This window comes from Myotis lucifugus, unplaced genomic scaffold (genome assembly GCF_000147115.1).
Source record: "Myotis lucifugus unplaced genomic scaffold, Myoluc2.0 scaffold_315, whole genome shotgun sequence".
NCBI lineage: Eukaryota > Metazoa > Chordata > Mammalia > Chiroptera > Vespertilionidae > Myotis > Myotis lucifugus.
Genome location: NW_005871363.1, coordinates 802,442 through 823,499, shown reverse-complemented (window position 1 = coordinate 823,499; position 21,058 = coordinate 802,442). Strand labels below are relative to the sequence as shown.

The following is a 21,058-nucleotide window of genomic DNA, read 5'->3' as shown; positions in this document are numbered from 1 at the left end:
CGCGTGTTTTGGACAATTCGGCAAAACCAATGGTGTGTTGTTTGATGGATTGATGGACTGTTTTTACCCAGTGTCCCTTTGTTTTAGTTCCAGAGATTCTCAACGGTCAGACGTACAATGCGACCGTGGTGGGCCTGATTCCCTGGGTGGAGTACGAGTTTCGTGTCCTTGCTGGGAACAGCATAGGGATTGGAGAGCCAAGCAAAGCATCCGAATTGCTGAGAACCAAAGCATCCGGTAAGAAATCAATGGCTTCTCAAACCCTGGGAGACCCTGGATGGCACAGTTCTTAAGAAAACACAGCACACCGCGCAGCATCCCTGCCCCAACCAGAGGCAGAGAACCAGCCTCACGCCCCGTGGTCATGGGCACAAAGCACATGCATTTTCTCCCAAGGACGCGTGCGCCCAGTAGGAGATGGTGATGGTGTGGCACACAGGTCAGAAGAGAGTGTTTCTGAAGCTGCCCTCTCGTCTCCGAGACTTTCAGAACCAACAGAGAATCTGCAGAGTCGTAGATGCAGATGGGTTTCTGCCTGTCTCATGAGAAGTTTGTCCAGCCAAGTTATGCATCTTTACAGATTTGGGGTGCTTCTGTCATCATTTCAGGAAAAAGGATTTTTAAAACATTTCTGCATGTAAAAGTCAAACTCCATTCTGATTACATACCAGAATACTCACACACTCACCACTGTTATCAGTGGCATTTAGGGGGCGAGAAGTTCGAGGCAGCCTCGGTCTGTTCTGTACCCAGCGACTTGTGATTCAAACACAGGGTCATAAAATAGGAATTCATTTAATTATCTAGCATTTAAGAATTTATTTTTAAGTGTTCAAACATCCTGATGTCAACCAAACAGAAAAACGACTTTCGTGTGTTTATGAAGAAGAAAGGGGACTAATTAATATCTGGCTGGGAAACGTGTTCCCGGCACAGCTGCATAATCAGGCAGTAAATCACCGTGTCACTCTCCCCATCCGAATGGAACATCGTCTTGCCAATTAGCGGATGATGCATAATAATGTCAGATACATGATGTTACTCGCCTGTTAATTAATCCTGGAGCTGGGGTGCTCATGTCTCCGACACCAGGCTGTCCCCTCCGAAGCTTGGGTCTGAGTAAACATCATTTGTGTTCATTAAGGATGCTGGGCTCCCTCCCAGCTGCCATGGGAGCTCCTGAGAGGTGAGACCCTTGCGCCAACCCTCCGGAGGTAGACGCACATCCCTAACCATGGCCGTGTTTCTCTCCTTGCTTTCAGTACCCATTGTGGCTCCAACCAACATCCAGGGCGGAGGAGGAAGCCGGTCTGAACTGGTCGTTACCTGGGAGGTAATTTTCTGTCCAGCTGAGTTATTTGGAAGGAAAACGATGTAGCTGGCCAGGAAGAACAGGGAAAAACAAGCTGGGCCCATAAAAACCCTGGGCAGGAAAGACTCCTGATGCAGCGAGGGGCTGGAGACACCTCATTCCTACTACAGGGAGAGGGTGTGACTTAGCGAGCACAGTTTTCTTCCAAATGCAAGGAAAGCGCCCTCGGTGCACGTGGAAGGGCCGGCAGTGTGCTCATCAGCATCTGATGCTGGATGTGGCTATTCACCGTCTGTGAGTTAGACTCAGACAGCAGCGGTTTCCTCTCCTTGCTTTCAACCCTCCAGCCTGTCCCTCCCATACATAGATGGAAGCTTAGCAAGCGGAGTAGCTTGTATTTCATTCTTCTTAAGTATGAATATATAGGCCCCTTTTGCACTGATTAAAATGCACTCTGGCTTTTTTAAAAAAAAATTTATTGATATCAGAGAGGGAGAGGGAGAGGGAGAGGGAGAGGGAGAGGGAGAAGGAGAAGGAGATAGAAGCATCAATGATGAGAGAGACCCATTGATCTGCTGCCTCCTACACGCTCCACAATGGGGATCGAGTCTGCAACCCTGGCATGTTGCCCTGACCAGGAATTGAACCATAGAACCGTGACTTCCTGGTTCATAGGTCGATGCTCAACCACTGAACCATGCCAGCCCGGCTGTGTCCTTTCTCTTTAAATGCAAGATTCCACAAACCAAGGCATACAGGCCGGATCTGCTTGCTCCCTGTTTTCATAAATGAATTCCCACCACCGTACCCATTCTTGTCGTGTTACATATGACTGCTTTCACGCTGCTGGGAGAGACCATATGGCCCCTGATGCTTAAAATATTTACTACTTGGCCCTTTACAGAAAAAGTTTGTGGTGAAAATTAAAGTCATTTCCTGTGTGTGTTTTTCTTGGGATATCGGATATGCAGAGTCTTGCAGGAGCTCCATTCATGGATTCACGAACACAGTTCCCCACTTATATTCATCCTAGCATCACCGAGCCCAACCCTGCTGGTGCCAGGCCTCTAAGGAATGTGTGCATTTAGGAGGAGGCACATGTGTTAGTGTGAGCGTCAGAAGGCAGGCATGGAGTGACTCTTTCAGTTCCATGAACACCAGCTTAGTTTAAACAGCGGGGGTACAAACATCCTGATGTTGTGAATTGTCAAAATGTCTGGGTGCTCGGGCAAGGATGGAACCTCATGTCAGGTCTGAGCTGTGGGTTGAAAAAGAACTTGAGGAGAGAGAGACCTTGTCAGGCCTAACTCACTGCTGCTGTGGGGGAAGTCATACCCCCTGGTTTTTCAAATTCACTCTGAATTCAGCGAGAATCCCCCATTGTGTTCCTGATGACAGCTTGGCTGGTACCCCAGATTGCTGCTCATGAATGAACATCAAGGTACAATCCCCTGAAATAAACACTCTCCTGTCTCCTCCAGAGCCAAATAATGTGGGGTTTATGTTTTTTGCTTTGCTTCCAATAACCTAGACATGCTATCTAATTTGGGGGATGTGGTAACTACTAATTCCTTTTTTAACAATATCTTTATTCATGTCTTACCCTAATTTATACTTCCTAATACATCCAGGTTTGAGCTGCCAGTGGGGAATATCTCATATAAAACATGACTATAAGCCTGGCTGGCGTGGCTCAGTGATTGAGCATTGACCTATGAACCAGGAGATCACGGTTCGATTCCTGGTCAGGGCACAGCCTGGGTTGCAGGCTCAATCCCCGGTGTGGGGGCGTGCAGGAGGCAGCCGATCCATGATTCTCTCTCATCCTTGATGTTTCTCTCTCTCCCTCTCCCTTCCTCTCTGAAGTCAATAAAAAGAAATATAGGCACGTAGCCAGCGGTGTGGCTCCATTGGTTGAGCCTTGTCCCATGAGCATGAGCATCTTTCATTGGAACCATTTTCCCAACTGGCATTCCAAATTGAAGTAGTCTGATTTTTCACTGCTTCATGAACCAGGGTGAATATCTGTGTTTGGTAAACACGATAAGAGCTCCATAAACTAACTGCAAACACTCAGTGGTGGTCACTTCTGCCTAAGCCCATCCCGGAGGAACTGCAGAGTGGCGGGGAGTTTGGCTACCTGGTCATGCTGCGGCCCGTGGGCTCGGCCACCTGGACCAAGGAGAGAGTCCCGTCCGTGGAGGCATCGAGATTCGTGTACAGAAACGAAAGCGTCACCCCGCTCTCTCCCTTCGAGGTCAAAGTGGGCGTGTACAACAGTGAGGGGGAAGGGGCCCTGAGCACCGTGTCCATCGTCTACTCCGGGGAGGACGGTAAGTGGTGCCCAGCACTGGGTGGTCCTCTGAGGCTCCAGGGATATTTGTTTTTAATGTTTTTATTGATTTTTAGAAAGGGAGGGAGGGAGAGAGAAACATCCATGATGTTGAACCGGGAATTGAACCATGACCTCCTGGTTCACAGGTCGATGCTCAACCAATGAGCCACGCAGGCCAGGCCCTGGGTGTATTTTGCGTCCTTGTTCCAATGAACCCCTCGACTAACGATGCTGTGTCTTCCTCCGACGGCAGAGCCTCAGCTGGCCCCTCGGGGAACCTCTGCCCAGAGTTTCTCTGCTTCTGAGATGGAGGTTTCGTGGACGGCCATCGCCTGGAACAGAATCACAGGCCGAGTGCTGGGCTACGAGGTGAGCCACTGAGGTCCCCTCTCCTCTGCACACTCCAGGCTCCCAGGGCCAGTCTGCTGCTCCATAACAGCAGTGGGTGTCCAAAGCGTTAGGGGGTGGTGGTGTCCGGGGCCATGATCTCTCCATCAGGCACATCAGCCAAGGGTGGCACTTAAAAGGTGACCCAAGGTGACCTCATTTGATTATTCCCACTGCAGTCCTGTGCGTTTCCAGGGAGAGGAAACCTCTAAACCCCCTCCCCATCTTAAACCGTAGACGAATCTCAAGGGGACACGTGCTCTGAGCCAAGAGCCAGAACACGGTTTGAAAAGAAGGTCATCTTGCCCGGCAGGCATGGCTCAGTGGTTGAGTGTCTTACCTATAAACCAGGAGGTTATGGTTCGATTCCCGATTAGGGCACATGCCTGGATTACGGGCTTGATCCCCAGTGTGGGGCATGCAGGAGGCAGCCGATCCATGATTCTCATCATGGATCTCTCTCTCTCTCTCTCTCTCTCTCTCTCTCTCTCTCTCTCTCTCTCTCTCCCTCTCCCTTCCTCTCTGAAATCAATAAAAATATGAAGAAAGGTCATCTTGGTGAAGATAGTGAAGTGAGAAGAAAAATACTAGATTCTCCTCATTCTCCTCATTTATAGACATCGTTTATGTAGAGTGAGGCAAATCACTTCTTTTGTGTGACCCTTCATTTCTACAGAGAAATAAGACTTATTCCTGGGTGACACAGGTTATTTTGGAGTTAGAATAAAAGTGTAATTCTAAACCTCTTTCACCGTGCCTCGCAGTCTTCTTTGTTTTTTCTTTTCACACGAAGCCTCTGATCCAAACATAAAGGCGTACTCCCGGGGCAGGTGCCTCGCCCCTCCAGGCCTGGAGTGCCTCACCTCCACCTCAGAGCCCAGCCCCGTTCTCCTCCCTGGGCTCAGTCTAGTCTCCCTTCTCTGGGAACCTCTCATCGTGCCTCACATGGTCTTTCTTCTCATCCTCAGAGCACTGATTCCTGTACCACTTCCTGGAAACAGTCCTCGGCTCTCCTTTCACACACGCAGGGTGTTCCCCCAAAAGGTCTACCCACTTTGAATAATCGTAGAGGCAGTGTGTGTACTTCAACTGCATTTTCACACTTCCAGTGCCTTTTGAGGATGAATTTCCTTTGTTCAAAGCTTAGTCTGGCTGAAAAGGAAGAAACATCAATTGAGCTACCAGCTGTTCAAGTGTGCACATGTGTTTTGGGGGACAGCCTCTATATTCTAACCTCTTAACTAGACGGTAAGGGGCCTGAAGGCAGGTCCCACACCTGATTCTCTGTTGTCTTTTTCAATGTGCCTGAAGCTGTGCTAATGCATAGGAAAGGCTCAGTATAAGCTGAATTATTAATTAACTGTTATTCAAAGAACTCCAGAGAAATGTGAACAGCAAAGCATCATACCAGAAGTCTCTGATCCATGGTATGAATCCTGTTTGGGTCTGACTTATATATCCTTTATTCAAGCTGATAACCCTTATTTATTTTTTAAAAGAATATAGAAGTTTTTAAAAAATACATATTTTTATTGATTTTAGAGAGGGAGGGAGAGAGAAAGATAGAAACATCAATGAGAGAGAATCATTGATTGGCTGCTTCCTGCCTGCCCCTACTGGGGATCAAGCCTGCAACCCAGGCATGTGCCCTGACTGGGAATTGAACTGTGACCTTCTTGTTCATTGGTTGATGCTCAACCACTGAACCTAATGGCCAGTCTAAGTTGATCATCTTTAAATATCTCATGAAATATTTTATTTTGGCAATCTAAAAAAACAAACAGAACAAAAACCCCACAAGTTCTCTATTTTCCATTGTGAATTTGTATTTTTGATTTGTTCCCTATAAAGAGTAGACTGTATTTTGCTGTTATTGTATAACCCATTTAATGAGAGTTATCCTGCCATTTATGCTCTGGTCTGCTGCCTGCTGGTTGCAGGGAAACCATGACCCCTCCCTCTGTTTCCATGACCAGGTCTTATACTGGACGGATGACTCCAGGGAACCCATGATTGGTAAGGTCAGAGTCCATGGAAACGTCACAACCAAGACCATCATGGGGCTGAAGGCCAACACCATCTACTTTGCCTCCGTCAGAGCTTACAACACGGGTGGGACGGGGCCCTCAAGCCCCCCAGTCAACGTCACGACCAAGAAGTCCCGTAAGTATTCCTCACCCTCCAGGCAGCAGCAGCACAGCCATGAACAGAACCGCGTGCCTTCATTTAGCCTTCCCTCCTCTCCTCCCCCTCATCCTTCACTGATTGCTTTGTTTGGTTGATTGGTGATTGGCTTGTCTGTTAAATCTGGATAATTGTTGAAACTTTCTGGTAACAATCAAAATAAACCATTTTGATATTTTTGGAATTCCAAAGAGGAACTATTCTAAGTATATAGATCAGGGGTGGGGAACCTTTTTCCTACCAAGGGCCATTTGCATATTTATAACATTATTTGTGGGCCATACAAAATTGTCAACTTAAAACTTAGTCTGCTACATTTGGTCAAACATTTCATTAACTTACCCCTAATGCCTTGGCAGGGCCAGACCACATGATTTCACGGGCCTTATATGGCCCGTGAGCTAGAAGTTCCCCATCCCTGATGTAGATGAAATACAGCTGGTGCAGTGCTGGACATGGACTGCGACGCCCCCTCCCAGCCTGAGCCTAATACCGGACCTCCCATCCCGGGAATGTTAAGTGTTTATATAACCTTTCAGTTTCAACACCCTACCGTGCACAATGTGGACAGAGTGGAACTGTCCCCTTAGGGTTTTGTGCAGGAGTGAGAGGGAGAAGAAATAGGACGTGTCCAGGACATACTTTCATTAGTGCCTCCTGTCATCTGTTCTTCAGTTGAGTCCTAGAGTGCTCCAGTGGACCCTGCACTGTCAGACCATCTAGGTCTCTCCTTCTAGGACATCTTATCCCTAGTTGACCTGGAAGCCCCTGAGATCCAAAAATTAACTCCTCTGCTTCTTTATGTTTCCCTTAACCATTAGCCACTATCTGCCACAGAGGCAGAACCTACTACATATGAGTCTGGATTTGCACAAATATTTCATAACATGAGGCACAGCAACAGCTAGGGAAAGGTCTGATCAGATATGACTTCGGGAGAATTGCAGTATGTAATTTGCAATTCTCTTTTCATGACTGCATAATGTCTTATACTCCTTATCATTGATGAACATAAATTATTTGTTAACAGGATTTTTATGACACATTCTTTAGTCTCTGAGTTCTGATGAAAAAGAGTTACAAATTTTCTGAACTTAGAGTAACATAGTCATGGGCTCTGGGAGTCAGAGTCACGTGGCCATGGGCTCTGGGAAGCAGAATAATGTAGCCATGGGCTCAAGGACTCAGGATATGGACACGTTTGGGGACCCTTATTCTTCCCATGAAAGTTACAAAATATTGAGCACCTCTGTGTCCCAGACCCTGTGTCAATTTTCTAATCATCTCATTAAATTATTAAATTATTAAAATCAAACAAGGTGCTTGGTATTTCAGCTCCTACATCTGAGAAAACATGTGCTTGGGAAGGTGGTGTTGCGGCCTCTGACCTGCTATGAACATAGGTTCTCTGAAAGTCTCGATCCCACGGACGAAGTGCTGCTTTGCAATCTTCACCTCTAACCAACCGAATAGTCTCTTTCCCTCCACTCTCTCCCATCTTCAGTCCAAACCTCAAACTGCCCTCACATTTTCCTTCCTAAAATGGAACCATACCCCCTTCTCATCCCAAAGTTTCATTGTCTCCTCTACTGTGGAGGACAAAGATGAAGAGAAATACATACAAGATCATCCACGATCCCTCTAGACTTCCTGTCCAGCCCCTTGCTCCTCAGCCCTGGAGCAGCAGGCGTGCTGATCTCGAGTTTCACATTCTGATGTCTGAATTCAAGGACTCTCTCATCCTAGTGCCCCTGCCATGCCTCTGAACATCACATGTCTTCTCCTCCCACCAGCGGTCTCCCACAGTTTCCCCTTCAATACAGGTGCATTTTCCTTAGTGCCCACAGCGTTGGCTTATTGTGAGATTGTGCTGGAAAGGGGCTTCAGAGGGAAAGAAAGTTGGGAGATCTTGGCTCAGCCATGAACTAATTATTTGTTGAAAAGTCTGATACGTTGATAGCGCAGAACCCATCTTTTCATCTGAGAAACAGAGGTGACTGTGCTTTCCTAGAGTTTTCTCTGAGCACTGAAGGACATTATGTGCCCACCGTACCCTGGAGGGTGCCAGGCTGGGAGGCTCAGGGCATGGGAACATGGTGCTGTTTCTTTTTTGGAGGTGATTTTGCTTTCCTGACGTTTCCTAAAGTAGGAAGGCATAGCTACTTTTACCTTTCCTTCTCTCTTTTTTAAAAAAATATATTTTATTGATTTTTTTTTACAGAGAGGAAGGGAGAGGGATAGAGAGTTAGAAACATCAATGAGAGAGAAACATTGATCAGCTGCCTCCTGCACACCCCCTACTGGAGATGTGCCCACAACCAAGGTACATGCCCTTAACCTGAATCGAACTTGGGACCCTTCAGTCCGCAGGCCAACGCTCTATCCGCTGAGCCAAACCGGTTAGGGCCCGACTATAAATTTTGATGTGTGTGTGTAACATACGAACATAAGTGCACATGCCTATAGAGTCAGTCTGCAGGCCAACGCTCTATCCACTGAGCCAAACCAGTTAGGGCTCCTTCTCTGTATAAATGTGTTTCAGACATTTCCTTCAAGGGTCACAGAAGGACATCCAAGGTAAAAACGAGCAATGGCTTTAATGAGACACCGAAGACAGCTCTGATTCCAAGTGCTGTCCCTGCATCCAACTTTTCCATCAGAGTTAACTCTGAATAGTGGTGACAGCCCAAATCCTGAATTCTTCACACATCCATACAGTATACAGTCACTGTCTAGGTTCTCAATCAGTTATGGGATCATCCATCTACGTATGTCCACTCACATTTACCAAAACCTCTGCCCTTTCTGATTGGGCTAGCTAAAGAGAAGACACAGACTTGGGGGGGGGGGACTAGGATGATTCCATCTATCATTCAAGAAAATAGTACCTCTCACGAGCCATGCACAGGGCTAGGTGCCTAATGGAGATGAAGACAGGTGAGTTCCCTGCTTCCAGCAATTTCTCTTTTAGTGAGGAGTCAACTTAAGAAAAAAAGAAGGCCATGAAATAGCCATGAATTATGAGAAGCACCATGAAAAGTAAGAGGCTGAGATGTACGCAGGGTGGAATGCTGCATGGGGAAGGCCATGTATTTTCATGCGGCAGGGATCTGGTGAATAACGGGCCCAACACAGAGGGAACACACTAGCTTCTGCTTTCATTGCTGCTGGCAATGAGGACAGCTGGCTCTTTAAGCAAATACCAGTGATGTAATAGCCAGTGTGATAACCCAGTGAAAATGAGGTCTTTCCAAAAACCACTGAGGGGCACTGAAAATACATCGTGATCCACACAGACATCACTTCAATGGAATTTAGATTTACAGCTAAAGAGAGAAAAAATACTTCTATCAACTCCCAGGGGAAAAGAAAAAGCAAAAAGCACCGCTCCCACCCCGAAAGAAGAGTGCAGACCCAGTAGCAGAAAGCATTTGCAAATGACCATTCCATCTGGCCCCTGACCTGGACTGACCACACTCTGAACTGGATTCTTCTGGTTGAAAATATGCACTCAACCCACATTTAGCCATAAAGGGAGCATTAAGCTTTTATTTCATCTTGCACTCATGTTCTCTCTCTCTTCCCCAGAAGTCAACCCCATGCTGTTACTTAGAACTGTAACATAAGAGGTTGTTTTTTGAATCGAGTTCGCAGTGTGAACCCCAGTTGAATGTAAATGCCATCTACAGGAAAATCGATGGGCTGTGGAGGGCCAGCACCACTTGCTCTGTCATTTGATTAACGGGAAATGACTTACTCTGTGGAAATTGCCTGCAAATATATGTATTTTTTAAAATTAGAGAAGTGGTTGTTTGTTGAGATTACTGTTGACCAACACATGTGAACATCCACAACACGGCTTTCATGTTATCCACATGACCATGGTTGGTTTGTCAAGATAATAGACATTTCAGTTTCATCATAGATGTTTGCAATTCAGTTTGATCAGTTATGTAAAACTCATAGGAGAGAGAGGGGTAGAAACATCAATGATGAGAGATAATCATTGGTCAGCAGCCTCCTGCACACCCCCTACTGAGGATTGAGTCCACAACCTGGGCATGTGCTCTGACCAGGAATCGAACTGTGACCTCCTGGTTCATAGGTTGACTCTCAACCACTGAGCCATGCTGACTGGGCTGAGATGGAACTCTTTATCAGCGTTTCAGAAGCACAGGAAGAACTCGAGCAGGAGTACTATCATTAGGGGGAAGTCTTGAATGTACTCTAATTATATTTAAGAAGTAAATCATTTGCAAACTTTGAAATTGTATTATTAGGAACAAACCACTTGAACTCAATTGAAAAACTGATTATGTCATAACACCACAGATAACTGCCTCTCTCAGCACAGAGAACGCACAGATACTGGGCTGTTTAAGATGTACCACTAACCACATGAGGAATGGTCCGGCTCTTATTTCATGTAAGCGAAAACATTTATGAACTAGGAGATTGGAGTCTCATTCCAAAGATGCCAAAACCAGGCCTCTCAGAAGAAACTGAAGACAGACTCAAGTCTGTCTGGCTGCAAAGCCCAGCTCTCTCTCCCTCCCAGACGGCAGTCCGGGGCATCCAGGCCACTGGCCTCTCATCCTGAGAGCTCACTCCCCATAGAACTGTCCTCACTCTACGTGCACGGATGCCCTGCTCTGCTCTGCTGGGCACAGACACCAGGACAGACTCTGAGGGTCATGCCACAGTCCTGCTGGAGCTGGTGGGAGTCAGTTCTGTCCCTGCCTGGGCTTCCCCAACAGATTCACAGCATTGAAGAGTTTTATCTTAACAAACCACCACATCAAACCCCAGGCACAGCAGATGAAACCCTCAGAATCCATCACTGTGACGTCGAAGGAGGGAATTTATCTTTTCTCTGTATTGATCGTACGATGTTGTTAATGATAGTGCTGTTTTGAAGAACAGAGATAAAAGAAATGTGTCACAGGAGTAAACTAGACATCCAAACTGTGATAGCTTGAGAGAATTGTTATGCTATCTGTTTTATAGCCCAGAAAAGGATTAGAGAAAGCACGCTGGGGTAAATTGAGGGAGGATATCCACAAGATGATTATCACTGAGACCGTGTCCTTCGGAAATAACCATGCTGAGCAGCAGGCACAGAGGGCTGACTACGTGCAGAACCTTCAGCCCTTGGTGGTGACTGGGTGTATGTTGTCCAGGAACGCCCCGGGCCAGTCCATCTTGTGAATCCACGTGGATGGCTGTAGGTGTGGCCATGGCAATTAGCCTTGATTACAGGACGGCATGACGAGTGGACTGGCCATGCTGTGTCCCTGTGGATCTGCCCACAGCCCAGAGCATGATTAACGTGACCTGAGAGAATCACACAGAACCCTGAGTCGTTTCCTTCAGCCATCTGATGGCCAGTCCTTTATGCAACATACAGGAAATGTGTTGGGGTTGGTAATGCACTTGAACAAGACACATGCTCTCAATAAGATTAACAAAGCACATCAGCAAGAATAACTACAAGTCAGTGTGATAAACCCTAATAAAATATGAACTCAGCCACGTTGGAGCACAGGGCAAACCTTCATCTCTCTGCTAGGTCTCCGGTGATGTACGTGCAAGTGGCTGGTGAACACAGGGGGGCCCCAGTGGGCTTGGAGAGGCAGGGGGACATATAACACAATGTCGGACACCCCGCCACTCCTACAGGTTAAATAGTGGTTGCGTCAAAACTCCAAAAGAGATCATTTCCACTTCCACCCGTGTCATAATGAGTTAACTATTACACTTTCAGCCTCACAAATTGAAGTCAGATGCCAAAACCATCCTGCTGGGCGGTTTTATCTCTGCCTCTGCCTCCCAGCTGAGTTATTTTTAGTCTCACCAGCTTTTTAAATCTTAAGAATAATCATGTGGCCTCCAAGCTCTGAGAAGCAGAGTGTTGTCATGGAGAACACTAGCCTGCCATCAGGGGGTGGGGCACTGGTGGGACTCAAGCTGTCATTCGCCGCAGGCTCTTAGATACGTGGCCTCCGGACCTGATGCCAGCTCTCTCGCATGTAACATTTTCCGGGTGGACCAGATCCATTACTTCAGAAGGCCGATTCCAAACCCGTACTTCCTAGGCTTCCTCCCAGAAAACAGTGATCCCAGGGAAGCGAACACCACGGGCTGGACTCTGATAGACACCTTTGGGGATGATCATTAGTCTGTAATGACTTTCCTTTCTCTGGGTTCCAGCTCTTTGTATTCAATGGCATCCACCTTTCTCCCTCTGAGCCCAGTCAATGGGCTAAGATAGACGGTGGCCAGTTTACCTTGGTCGTCAGCTTTGTCTCAAGAATTCTAGCCTGGACGGTCTCTGACCAGAGGAGGTTTCCAACCTCAGGTGTGGTGGGCACCGCGACTTCTGCGGGAACACTGAGGATGACAGAGGGTGATCCAGAGCGAGAAGCGCCGCAGCGCCCACTGCGAGATGCAGAGGGGAACCGCTTGGCCTTTTGACATTCCTTTTGCTGCTCCTGAGGCTGTTCCCATCCTGCCCTGAGTTCTAAGAGAGACCCTGCATCCTTCCCAACTTATTGCTAAGACTTGCTTAACCCTTTGCACTCCGCTGTCCCCTCTCAGGGGACATCGGAATTCTAGCATATCACTCGGATGTCCCCTCTCAGGGGACATTGCAGTTTATTAGTGATTACGGGGAATTGAGTTATTTCAACGCACCTTTTTGAGACATGCATGTTTCCCTGAAGTTTTATCTTGAAATGGCACAAGAAATTAAATCAAAATATCGTAAAATTACTAAGATATATACAAGAAATGTCAGCGGGTTTTGTGTCGGATTAAACAATAAACTAAATATTCCCGATGTGGGACAAAGAAAACGGGACTGCATTGTGTGTTCTAACAGGAAAACACCTGGTGGCAGGCGTCAAACCACTTATTACTGTCAAACATGCACTAATCAGCCTGCAATGCATATTGGGGAGTGTTACAAAACTTATCATACTGTACAAAATTATAAACAATAAAATATTGTTTTTTTTGCAAATATACATTCCTCGATGTCACCCAATTCATATAAGTCCAATATCATTATAATACGTTCCTTGGTTCCAAAATTATACTAAATAATACGAGGGTCTGTAAATGCACGTTTCCGCCGCAAAGTAGCGTCGAGTAGCTGGTAGCCAATGTCCAGAATGGTTCGGAGTGCAAAGGGTTAAAAGATCTTGGCTTGATTGTGTTACAAAGAGTCCTGGTACAAGATTAAAGAGCTAAAGATGACTAAGAAGGAACCCTCTGTGTTGATATGTGTAAAAGGTTTACAACCTGAATTTGTTTGACATGCACATTGACAGCCAAATGGAACACTAGGTAAAGGAGCCCCCCCGCCCCCACCCTCATCCAGTTGTATGTGGCAGAGTAAACAAAATCAACAGCAATGATTAATAAATTGATACTTGGACATGGGGCAAGCCATTATTAAGTTTGTCACAGACATTCCCAATTGGCCAGAATTTGAATGGATTTGCTTACTCTAATTAGAATATGTTATTTCAAATGAACTTGAGAACATTTTAGCTCCTGCCATGCTAATCATCCAGCAGTTCCTGTCCCTTTCATGTTGATGGGAGTAACCACAAGCTAATGAATATTCATCTAGATCTTTGGTTATCTTTTTAAAGCTCCTAGCCAACCCCCAGCTAACATTGCGTGGAAGCTGACTAACTCCAAATTATGCCTGAACTGGGAGCACGTGAAAACCATGGAAAATGAGTCTGAAGTCCTGGGCTACAAGGTGACTATTTGGTTTTCTCTTTAAGCATGGCAATTAAGTTACTAAAGAACCAGGAATGTCACAGCTAAATAGGAAACAAATTTCATGCATATGGAAATTGAGGAATCTTTCTAAAATAGGTGTTGAAGATACTTAGAATTGCTGTTGTGAACCTATTCACTGAAAAGTTTTATGTCCTGCCCAGCTGGTGTTGCTCAGTGGTTGAGCATTGACCCATGAACCAGGAGGTTGCAATTCAATTCTTGGTCAGGGCACATGCCCGGGTTGTGTACTCTATCCCCAGTAGGGAGCGTTCAGGAGGCAGCCAATTGATGATACTCTCTCATCATTGATATTTCTGTCTCTTGATCCCTCTCCCTTCCTCTCTCTGAAATAATATCTATCTATCTATCATCTATCTATCTATCTATCTATCTATCTATCTATCAAAGAAAAAGCTGTATATCCTGAGGCCCATAATGTGTCATGGAGCATGAAGAAACAAAACTCTATAGTTTGCAAGAATTTTCTTCAAGTGACTTTCCTTGCCATTAAACAATGAGGGTTTATGTGGGTAGTAAATGTGAGTGAGATGAGAGTGAGGTCAAAGAATATTATTCCAATAGAATTTCTAGAACTGAGGCTGCAGTAGGATGTGATCATTTACCATCATTAGAGGAATCAAACAAGAGTCCAGTCAGATACCCAGAGCACATCCCTTCCATCCGAGCTAATGGATGTCCTCTGGCAAACGCATCTACTCAGAAATCTGAAATGGGGCCCAGCTAAGCAGTGGCTTCTCACAGCAGGTTTCAAAGATGACAGCCTGGAGCTATTTAATTAATAGAGATAAATCTACTCTCATTCAGACGCATTGAACAAAACAGCAAGTCTTTTTCTTAACACTACATTTTCCAAAAAAGAGAATAGATTGGGTACTTCCACCCAAGTAGTACAGAATTTAAAATTTTTTAATTGTTGACTGATTTTGAGAGAGAGAGAGAGAGAGAGAGAGAGAGAGAAAGAGAGAGATGAACATTAATTTTTTGTTCCACTTATTTATGCATTCATTGCTTGGTTCTTGTATGTGCCCTGACCAGGGATCAAACCCGCAACCTAGTTGTATCAGGACGATGCTCCAACCAACTGAGCTACCCGGCCAGGGCCAGCATTTATGTATAATGATGTGTCTTTGTGTTCCTTAAGAGTGTCTGAACCTTAGAAAAGAACATGTCCCTTTAACTTGAATCACCATTTTATTCAGATTCTGTACCGACAAAACCGACAGAGTAAAACCCACGTTTTGGAGACAAACAACACATCGGCTGAGTTGCTGGTCCCATTCGAAGAGGACTACCTGATTGAGATAAGGACAGTCAGCGACGGTGGGGACGGAAGCAGCAGCGAGGAGATCAGGATTCCAAAAATGTCCAGTGAGTAGCATCACCATTGATCACTGTTGTAGACTTTGAATCCAGCTGCAGCATGAAATCTGGGCTCTACAAATCATTCCAGTTCTTTGTTAAATGTTGGGTGAAAAAATAAAAGGTCTGTGTTTCCATTTTAAATTGTGAGCAAGAGGCGATGAGTCAATTTTTCTTTAAATAATCCCTCAGATTTGCAACATGTTTGTATAACACACACAGTATTTTGTGTTCTCATTCGAATCACAAAAGAGAAAAACAACTGTGGGTTATTGTGCATGATTCTTCCTATTGGACAGAAATCACAACGCTTTTCTGTGGATGTGTGCAGGCCCCTGAGCAGGGAGAGAAAATATGAAATATGTGCACATTCAGCTTTTCCTATACCTGTGGCAGACATCACCAATCAATCACCGCATTTATGCTGGGCTGAGCCACAGACCCTCTCAGTACAGTGTTCTCAGCAGGTAACACTAGGCAGACAGGGCGTGGAACAATGATGTATTCTTTCTGCTGTGGAGGAATCGCTCACCCGTCTGCCTGAAGCTGTGTCTGCCACCCCACGTTGGCCAATCCTCATCTTCGCTGGGGTCAGACTCGACCAATTTGGGCATTTTCATCTGTTCATTTTTGCATTGAAAACAGACATCCTGGGACAAAGCACAGGGCTCTTCCTACAGTGAAACATAATGTAAATGAAACCAGTGTTTGTTGTAAAATACACTATTAGGAGAGAGATGATAGTATGCATTTGGGTCAGGAAGAATGAAGCTAACAAGGACTTTTACTTATTCTCAGGAGATTGTGTTTTCTTTTTGTTTTCTTCAGGTTTGAGTTCCAGAGGAGTCCCAGTTTGGGAACCCAGCATCCACTTCCTGTCTGTTGTCATGATTTTTTACTGTTTTACTATTCAGCCACTTGAACGATGAATGAATCCATAAATCTTGTGAGGCTTCTGAAGGCAAATCATTCTGTAAATACCCTCTCCAGCCCCAGCCCCATCCCCAGATGCATTCTTAATACAGACTTGTTTGGAAAGAAAAAAAAAGTATATTATTAAGAGCTTGTAAATATCTATGTTACAGTAATAAAGCAATTTAAACTCTTTTGAATTTTAAAGTTTGCACATGATTACACACGTTCAGGAGGTGCCAAATTAATCTGTGGACTTCTAACTGCTGTGGCTTTTAAATGACTTATATGCAGAGTATAAATAAGTCCCCTTGATGAGGAAGATAAATAGGAAATAGATTGCAGCTATCAGAGCTAAAATGTACATTTTTTACTTGCTCTTGGCAATTTACTTCAGTATTCAAAGTTTTCACCCTACTTAGAAATAAAATAAGAGGCTGTGCGTATGGTTGGGATGATTTAAAATGTAAGCAATCCAAGGGTGATGTGCTCCGATCTCTGAATCAAGTGGAGACAAGAAATAGTTGAACCCAATAATAAACCCATATACATGATCTTCCCAACACAGTTTTTAGGAGGTTCAGTATGAATCATGGCAGAAGAAGGGCCTGATGGCAAAGAAAAAGAAAAGGGAAGTAAACACCCACCTAAAATATTCTACGAACTCTGGGACACAGTAAGCCATTCTTCAGAGTAAAGTTTAATTTTTCAAACAATTCTGTGTTCTGCCAAGGAAAAGGCTGCATGAACAGATCTTAGGAAATTATTATGAGTCGTTAGCAATGGATGTGGCCTTCATTTTGTACAAGAAATAAATATGGGAACGGCATGATTTAAGCGGGTTTTTGACATTTTGGTCCGGCTGTTTCTTTGCCAATGTTCTGTCCAGCTCTAAAAATAATCCCTACACTGGCCAAGGCTGAGAAAGAGGTTTTGGGTTGACTCCTTGCTGGATGGACCTATTTCAGTCTGGAGTCCAGTTTTCGGGGTCGAACAGCATGGAGGACAGGTTACAAGTGGGCTGGGCCATCTGTGAGGCCATCTGCTTCCTTCCTGGAGAGCCTGGAGGAAGGTCCTGCCCTCAGGCTGTTCTGACTCCCAGCCCAGCGGTGTTATGTCCTGGGAGCGAGGGCTGAGACAGGGTCCCAGTGGTGTTGCCTTGATAACATGGTGTGACCTCTTCATCACGTTGAGAATACGCAAACTCTCCTCACAACCCTCGAATCTCACAATCCTCACAATTGGATTTTCTCATTTTTATTTCTAAGTATTTCAGAGCTGTTCACAGTATACGGCATTGTCAGCAGCAGATGGACAGTGACTTGTCAGAGCTGTGACCTTGTCCTGCCCGAGCTTGACTCACACAGTGGGGACTGACCAGGCTTCTGTGCACACCCTGACAGCTGATGGAGCAAAATGAATAAGCAACACAAATATTGGGGGTACCAGCCGCCTGCCCAAGACATGGGTGTGGATCCGAGGAGCCAGCTATGGCTCACGGTCTAAATGTTTCCTCAACTTGGGGAGAGACAAGGTTTGTGTCCTCCCCTCACCCCAAACTAGAGAGTGGGGGCTGAATTGTCTGAGATTTTTGTTTCTACTGATCAGGTGAATTAAATACAGAGTCATTTGTGTGTACGAGTCCAAAAGCTGAGCCAGTTTTTATCTATCATTCTTCTACATTTTCAGGTGGCTTTCATTCATAATTACTTGAGCATTAAAACTCTATTACTCAATAGCTAACATTATTTATATGTTCATCAATCCATACTAAACTGTTCTAAACATAGTTTGGCATTAACAGTAAAGAGCATGCATCTTTCTCAACTGACGTGCAACTCCACTGTTAGGGAGGCCTCTAGCACCTCCGCTAACATCCCTGTGTCAGACCCTCAGGACTCAGGGACATAGCGCACACGAGTTTTTATCATGCCCCTCAGAACACAGTAAGTGGTAAACAGAAAGGAATCCTCTCATCTACGAATTAACCTAATGAAATTAGTTACTACACTTTCTTAAGTGCCCAATAGATAATAAAAACTGTCAACCTATGTTTATGTCAAAATCCAAAGCAGCTTCAAGGAAAATGAAGCCAGGATGGGAGAATATCCTGTGTAACGTATATACTCCTCCGTATTTAGGGAGGTTTCTAGGGAGCCTTTCATTGACCGAGTCCATTCCTTATTTTCTCTCTCTCTCTCTCTCTCTCTCCTCCCCTACCCCCACTATCTATACTCCATTTTGGGATGTCCACTTCTATACATTCCCCATATGCACACCTGTGATAAAGTTTTCAATGTTCAATGAAAAAATGAGAAAAATTTGGACAGGGGGTAAGATTTAAATAATAAATAATTTATGAAATATGTGGTGGATTATGACTTTCTTCTGCTTTTTGTGGTAAAATGTCCACTCTTTGATGAAACAGAGTTGACAATAAATACTAGTTCACTTCCTGAGTTCAGTATTAACAGAGTTGGTTCCTTTATATCAGGGGTCCTCAAACTACGGCCCGAGGGCCACATGCAAATACAAATATTGTATTTGTTCCCGTTTTGTCTTTTTACTTCAAAATAAGATATGTGTAGTATGCACAGGAATTTGTTCATAGTTTTTTTTTTAAACTGTAGTCCGGCCCTCCAACGGTCTGAGGGACAGTGAACTGGCCCCCTGTTTAAAAAGTTTGAGGACCCCTGCTTTATATGAATCAATTTAATGCTTTTGAAATCAGGAGGATGACTTACTGTACAATCTGGTTAATTAAACCTTAGAAGGTACTTATTCTTATTTAAAATTTATCTTCTGAGAGAGTCAAAAGTCTGAATTTCACTGCTGTTTAGTTTTTTATATTTCATTACCATCAAATTAATGAGTTTGGCTCTAAGTTTCCTGAGTGCAGTTTGTCAAGATCTTACGTGGATTGTGTGAATAGCAGCATCTGAGTTGACAGAATCAGTGTTTACACGCATCAATACAACCACAGCTCCAGGAAATCCCATCTACCTTTTATAACAAGCTAGCAATGAAATTAAGATAACAATGAGAAAAGAATATCAAAGTCCTGAATTTTTTATTATCTTAAAATTTGGAGATTATTTGCCTTCTACTTTTTCTATTAAATGTGTGTTCTTTCATAAAATTATGTATAGTAGCTATTAGGCTTGCTTTCATGTCTTTATAGCAAAATAATTTTCATAAAAAAGCAAATTGGTTTTCCCCATTATTTTTAATATTCCTGCTCTTGCTAGTGCTTGCTGCAGTCCTGGGCAGAAAATATGATGCTTAAAACACATGTTTTGCTTTTTGAACTGATTTATTCGGCCAACTGGTGGGACAATTTGTTTTTCCTTCGTGTCCTCAGTTAAATAAGTATTTTTCTTTTATAAACCTGACTAAAATAATAAGCTAAACTAATCTCCGGATTTTGGTGAAATGATATGTTCTTGAAAGTAATCTGAAGAGTAATATGGAAAGCAGTCATTTTTAAGAAAACAGCAGAAATACTAAATCATTCTCCTATTTTCAAAAACATCTACCACCACCTTGTTATTTATACCTTAGAAGAAGCTTGTCTGGTCCAGTGTGAGATCAGGGGAGAAGTGATCACAGCTCAGTGGGAAAGAAAATAGATGCCACATCCTATACTGAGCCATTCCCCAGCCCCACAGACCAGGGAGTGCGCCGGGCCCAGGTCCTCGCACACTTGACGCTCATTCCTGGAACAGAACTCAGTCCTGCGTAGGGACCTACTCTTGGATGGTAATTAATGAATGTTTGTAAATCACTTTGTACATGAAAAGCGTTTCATAAGTTCAATACTTTTTATGATGATGACTTTTTCCCAGAAGCGTATTGACTTTTCACAATGCTACTTTGAAAAGCGTGCATTAGTGATCAGAGCCAGAGACCATGCCAGGAGGAAAACAGTAATTAGACAGTTTAAAAGGTAATGATTTTGAGATACTGAAGTCTGAGGTAAATTCATAACAGCCTGCGTGGACTAAACAACATTAATTCAAACATGAGTAAACCCACATCGCTTCATCGACTAGACGGAGGCTGAGTTTCCGGCTTGTGAGGTAAATGTCATAGCAACAGAATTTCTTCCTCAAACGATATTTACTCATAACAAATCTCAAGTATTCTCCAGGGCTTCTGATAGCAGCAATAATGAATGTAGGCAACTTTTATTACCTTTAAGTGTGCAGTTATAAAATCCCCCATACCAGCTTTGAGCAGATTAATGTAAGCCTATTTTTGTTGACAGCAAAGCAGGATTGAATATATTACAGGCCTTCTAAATCAGATCGTCGTCCTTATCTGCTTAAAAGTAAAAGTGTTGTCATCCTAAATATCTGTTACATTTAGATTCCCAAACGCATAGGGAGCTATTCACATCCTTCTAAGTTCTTAAGAGTCCAGCTTTCAGACGTTTGGAAAGAGACACTTCCACTCAAGGACAGGGCTCGTGTTATTTTGAGCAAGGCTAGGAATCACTCACTATTTCAAGTCAGAGGCTTGCTGAAGAGTGAGTTCAAACTGCAGACAATTTGAAGAACCTGCCACCTATGGCCACCACCAGACAGGAGAGCAACGCCCATGGCACCAGGAAGCCCCAGGGGTCACTCCCAGGTCTAACTGGCAATTATTTTCCCTGAAGCCAAATTAACTAAGTCCGTTCCCTGGACCATGAGCCATAACAAAGTGTAATCATCCTGTCAGGCTGCAATATTAAGTCCACATATTCAGCCAGG

At 44.4% G+C, this 21,058-nt stretch overlaps 1 protein-coding gene across 1 annotated transcript in view; it reads left to right on the top strand.

Moving 5' to 3' along the window:
• Positions 1-16,321, top strand: part of LOC102424654 (contactin-6) — a 98,847-nt gene extending 82,526 nt beyond the window's left edge. Inside the window, exons 15-22 of the mRNA XM_014465922.2 lie at positions 88-237; positions 1,263-1,333; positions 3,411-3,645; positions 3,901-4,016; positions 6,011-6,197; positions 13,877-13,989; positions 15,233-15,401; positions 16,221-16,321. Of these exons, the coding sequence (XP_014321408.2) occupies positions 88-237; positions 1,263-1,333; positions 3,411-3,645; positions 3,901-4,016; positions 6,011-6,197; positions 13,877-13,989; positions 15,233-15,401; positions 16,221-16,321 (1,142 nt within the window). The remainder of the gene's footprint in view (positions 1-87; positions 238-1,262; positions 1,334-3,410; positions 3,646-3,900; positions 4,017-6,010; positions 6,198-13,876; positions 13,990-15,232; positions 15,402-16,220) is intronic.
• The last annotated feature ends 4,737 nt before the right edge of the window (positions 16,322-21,058 follow it).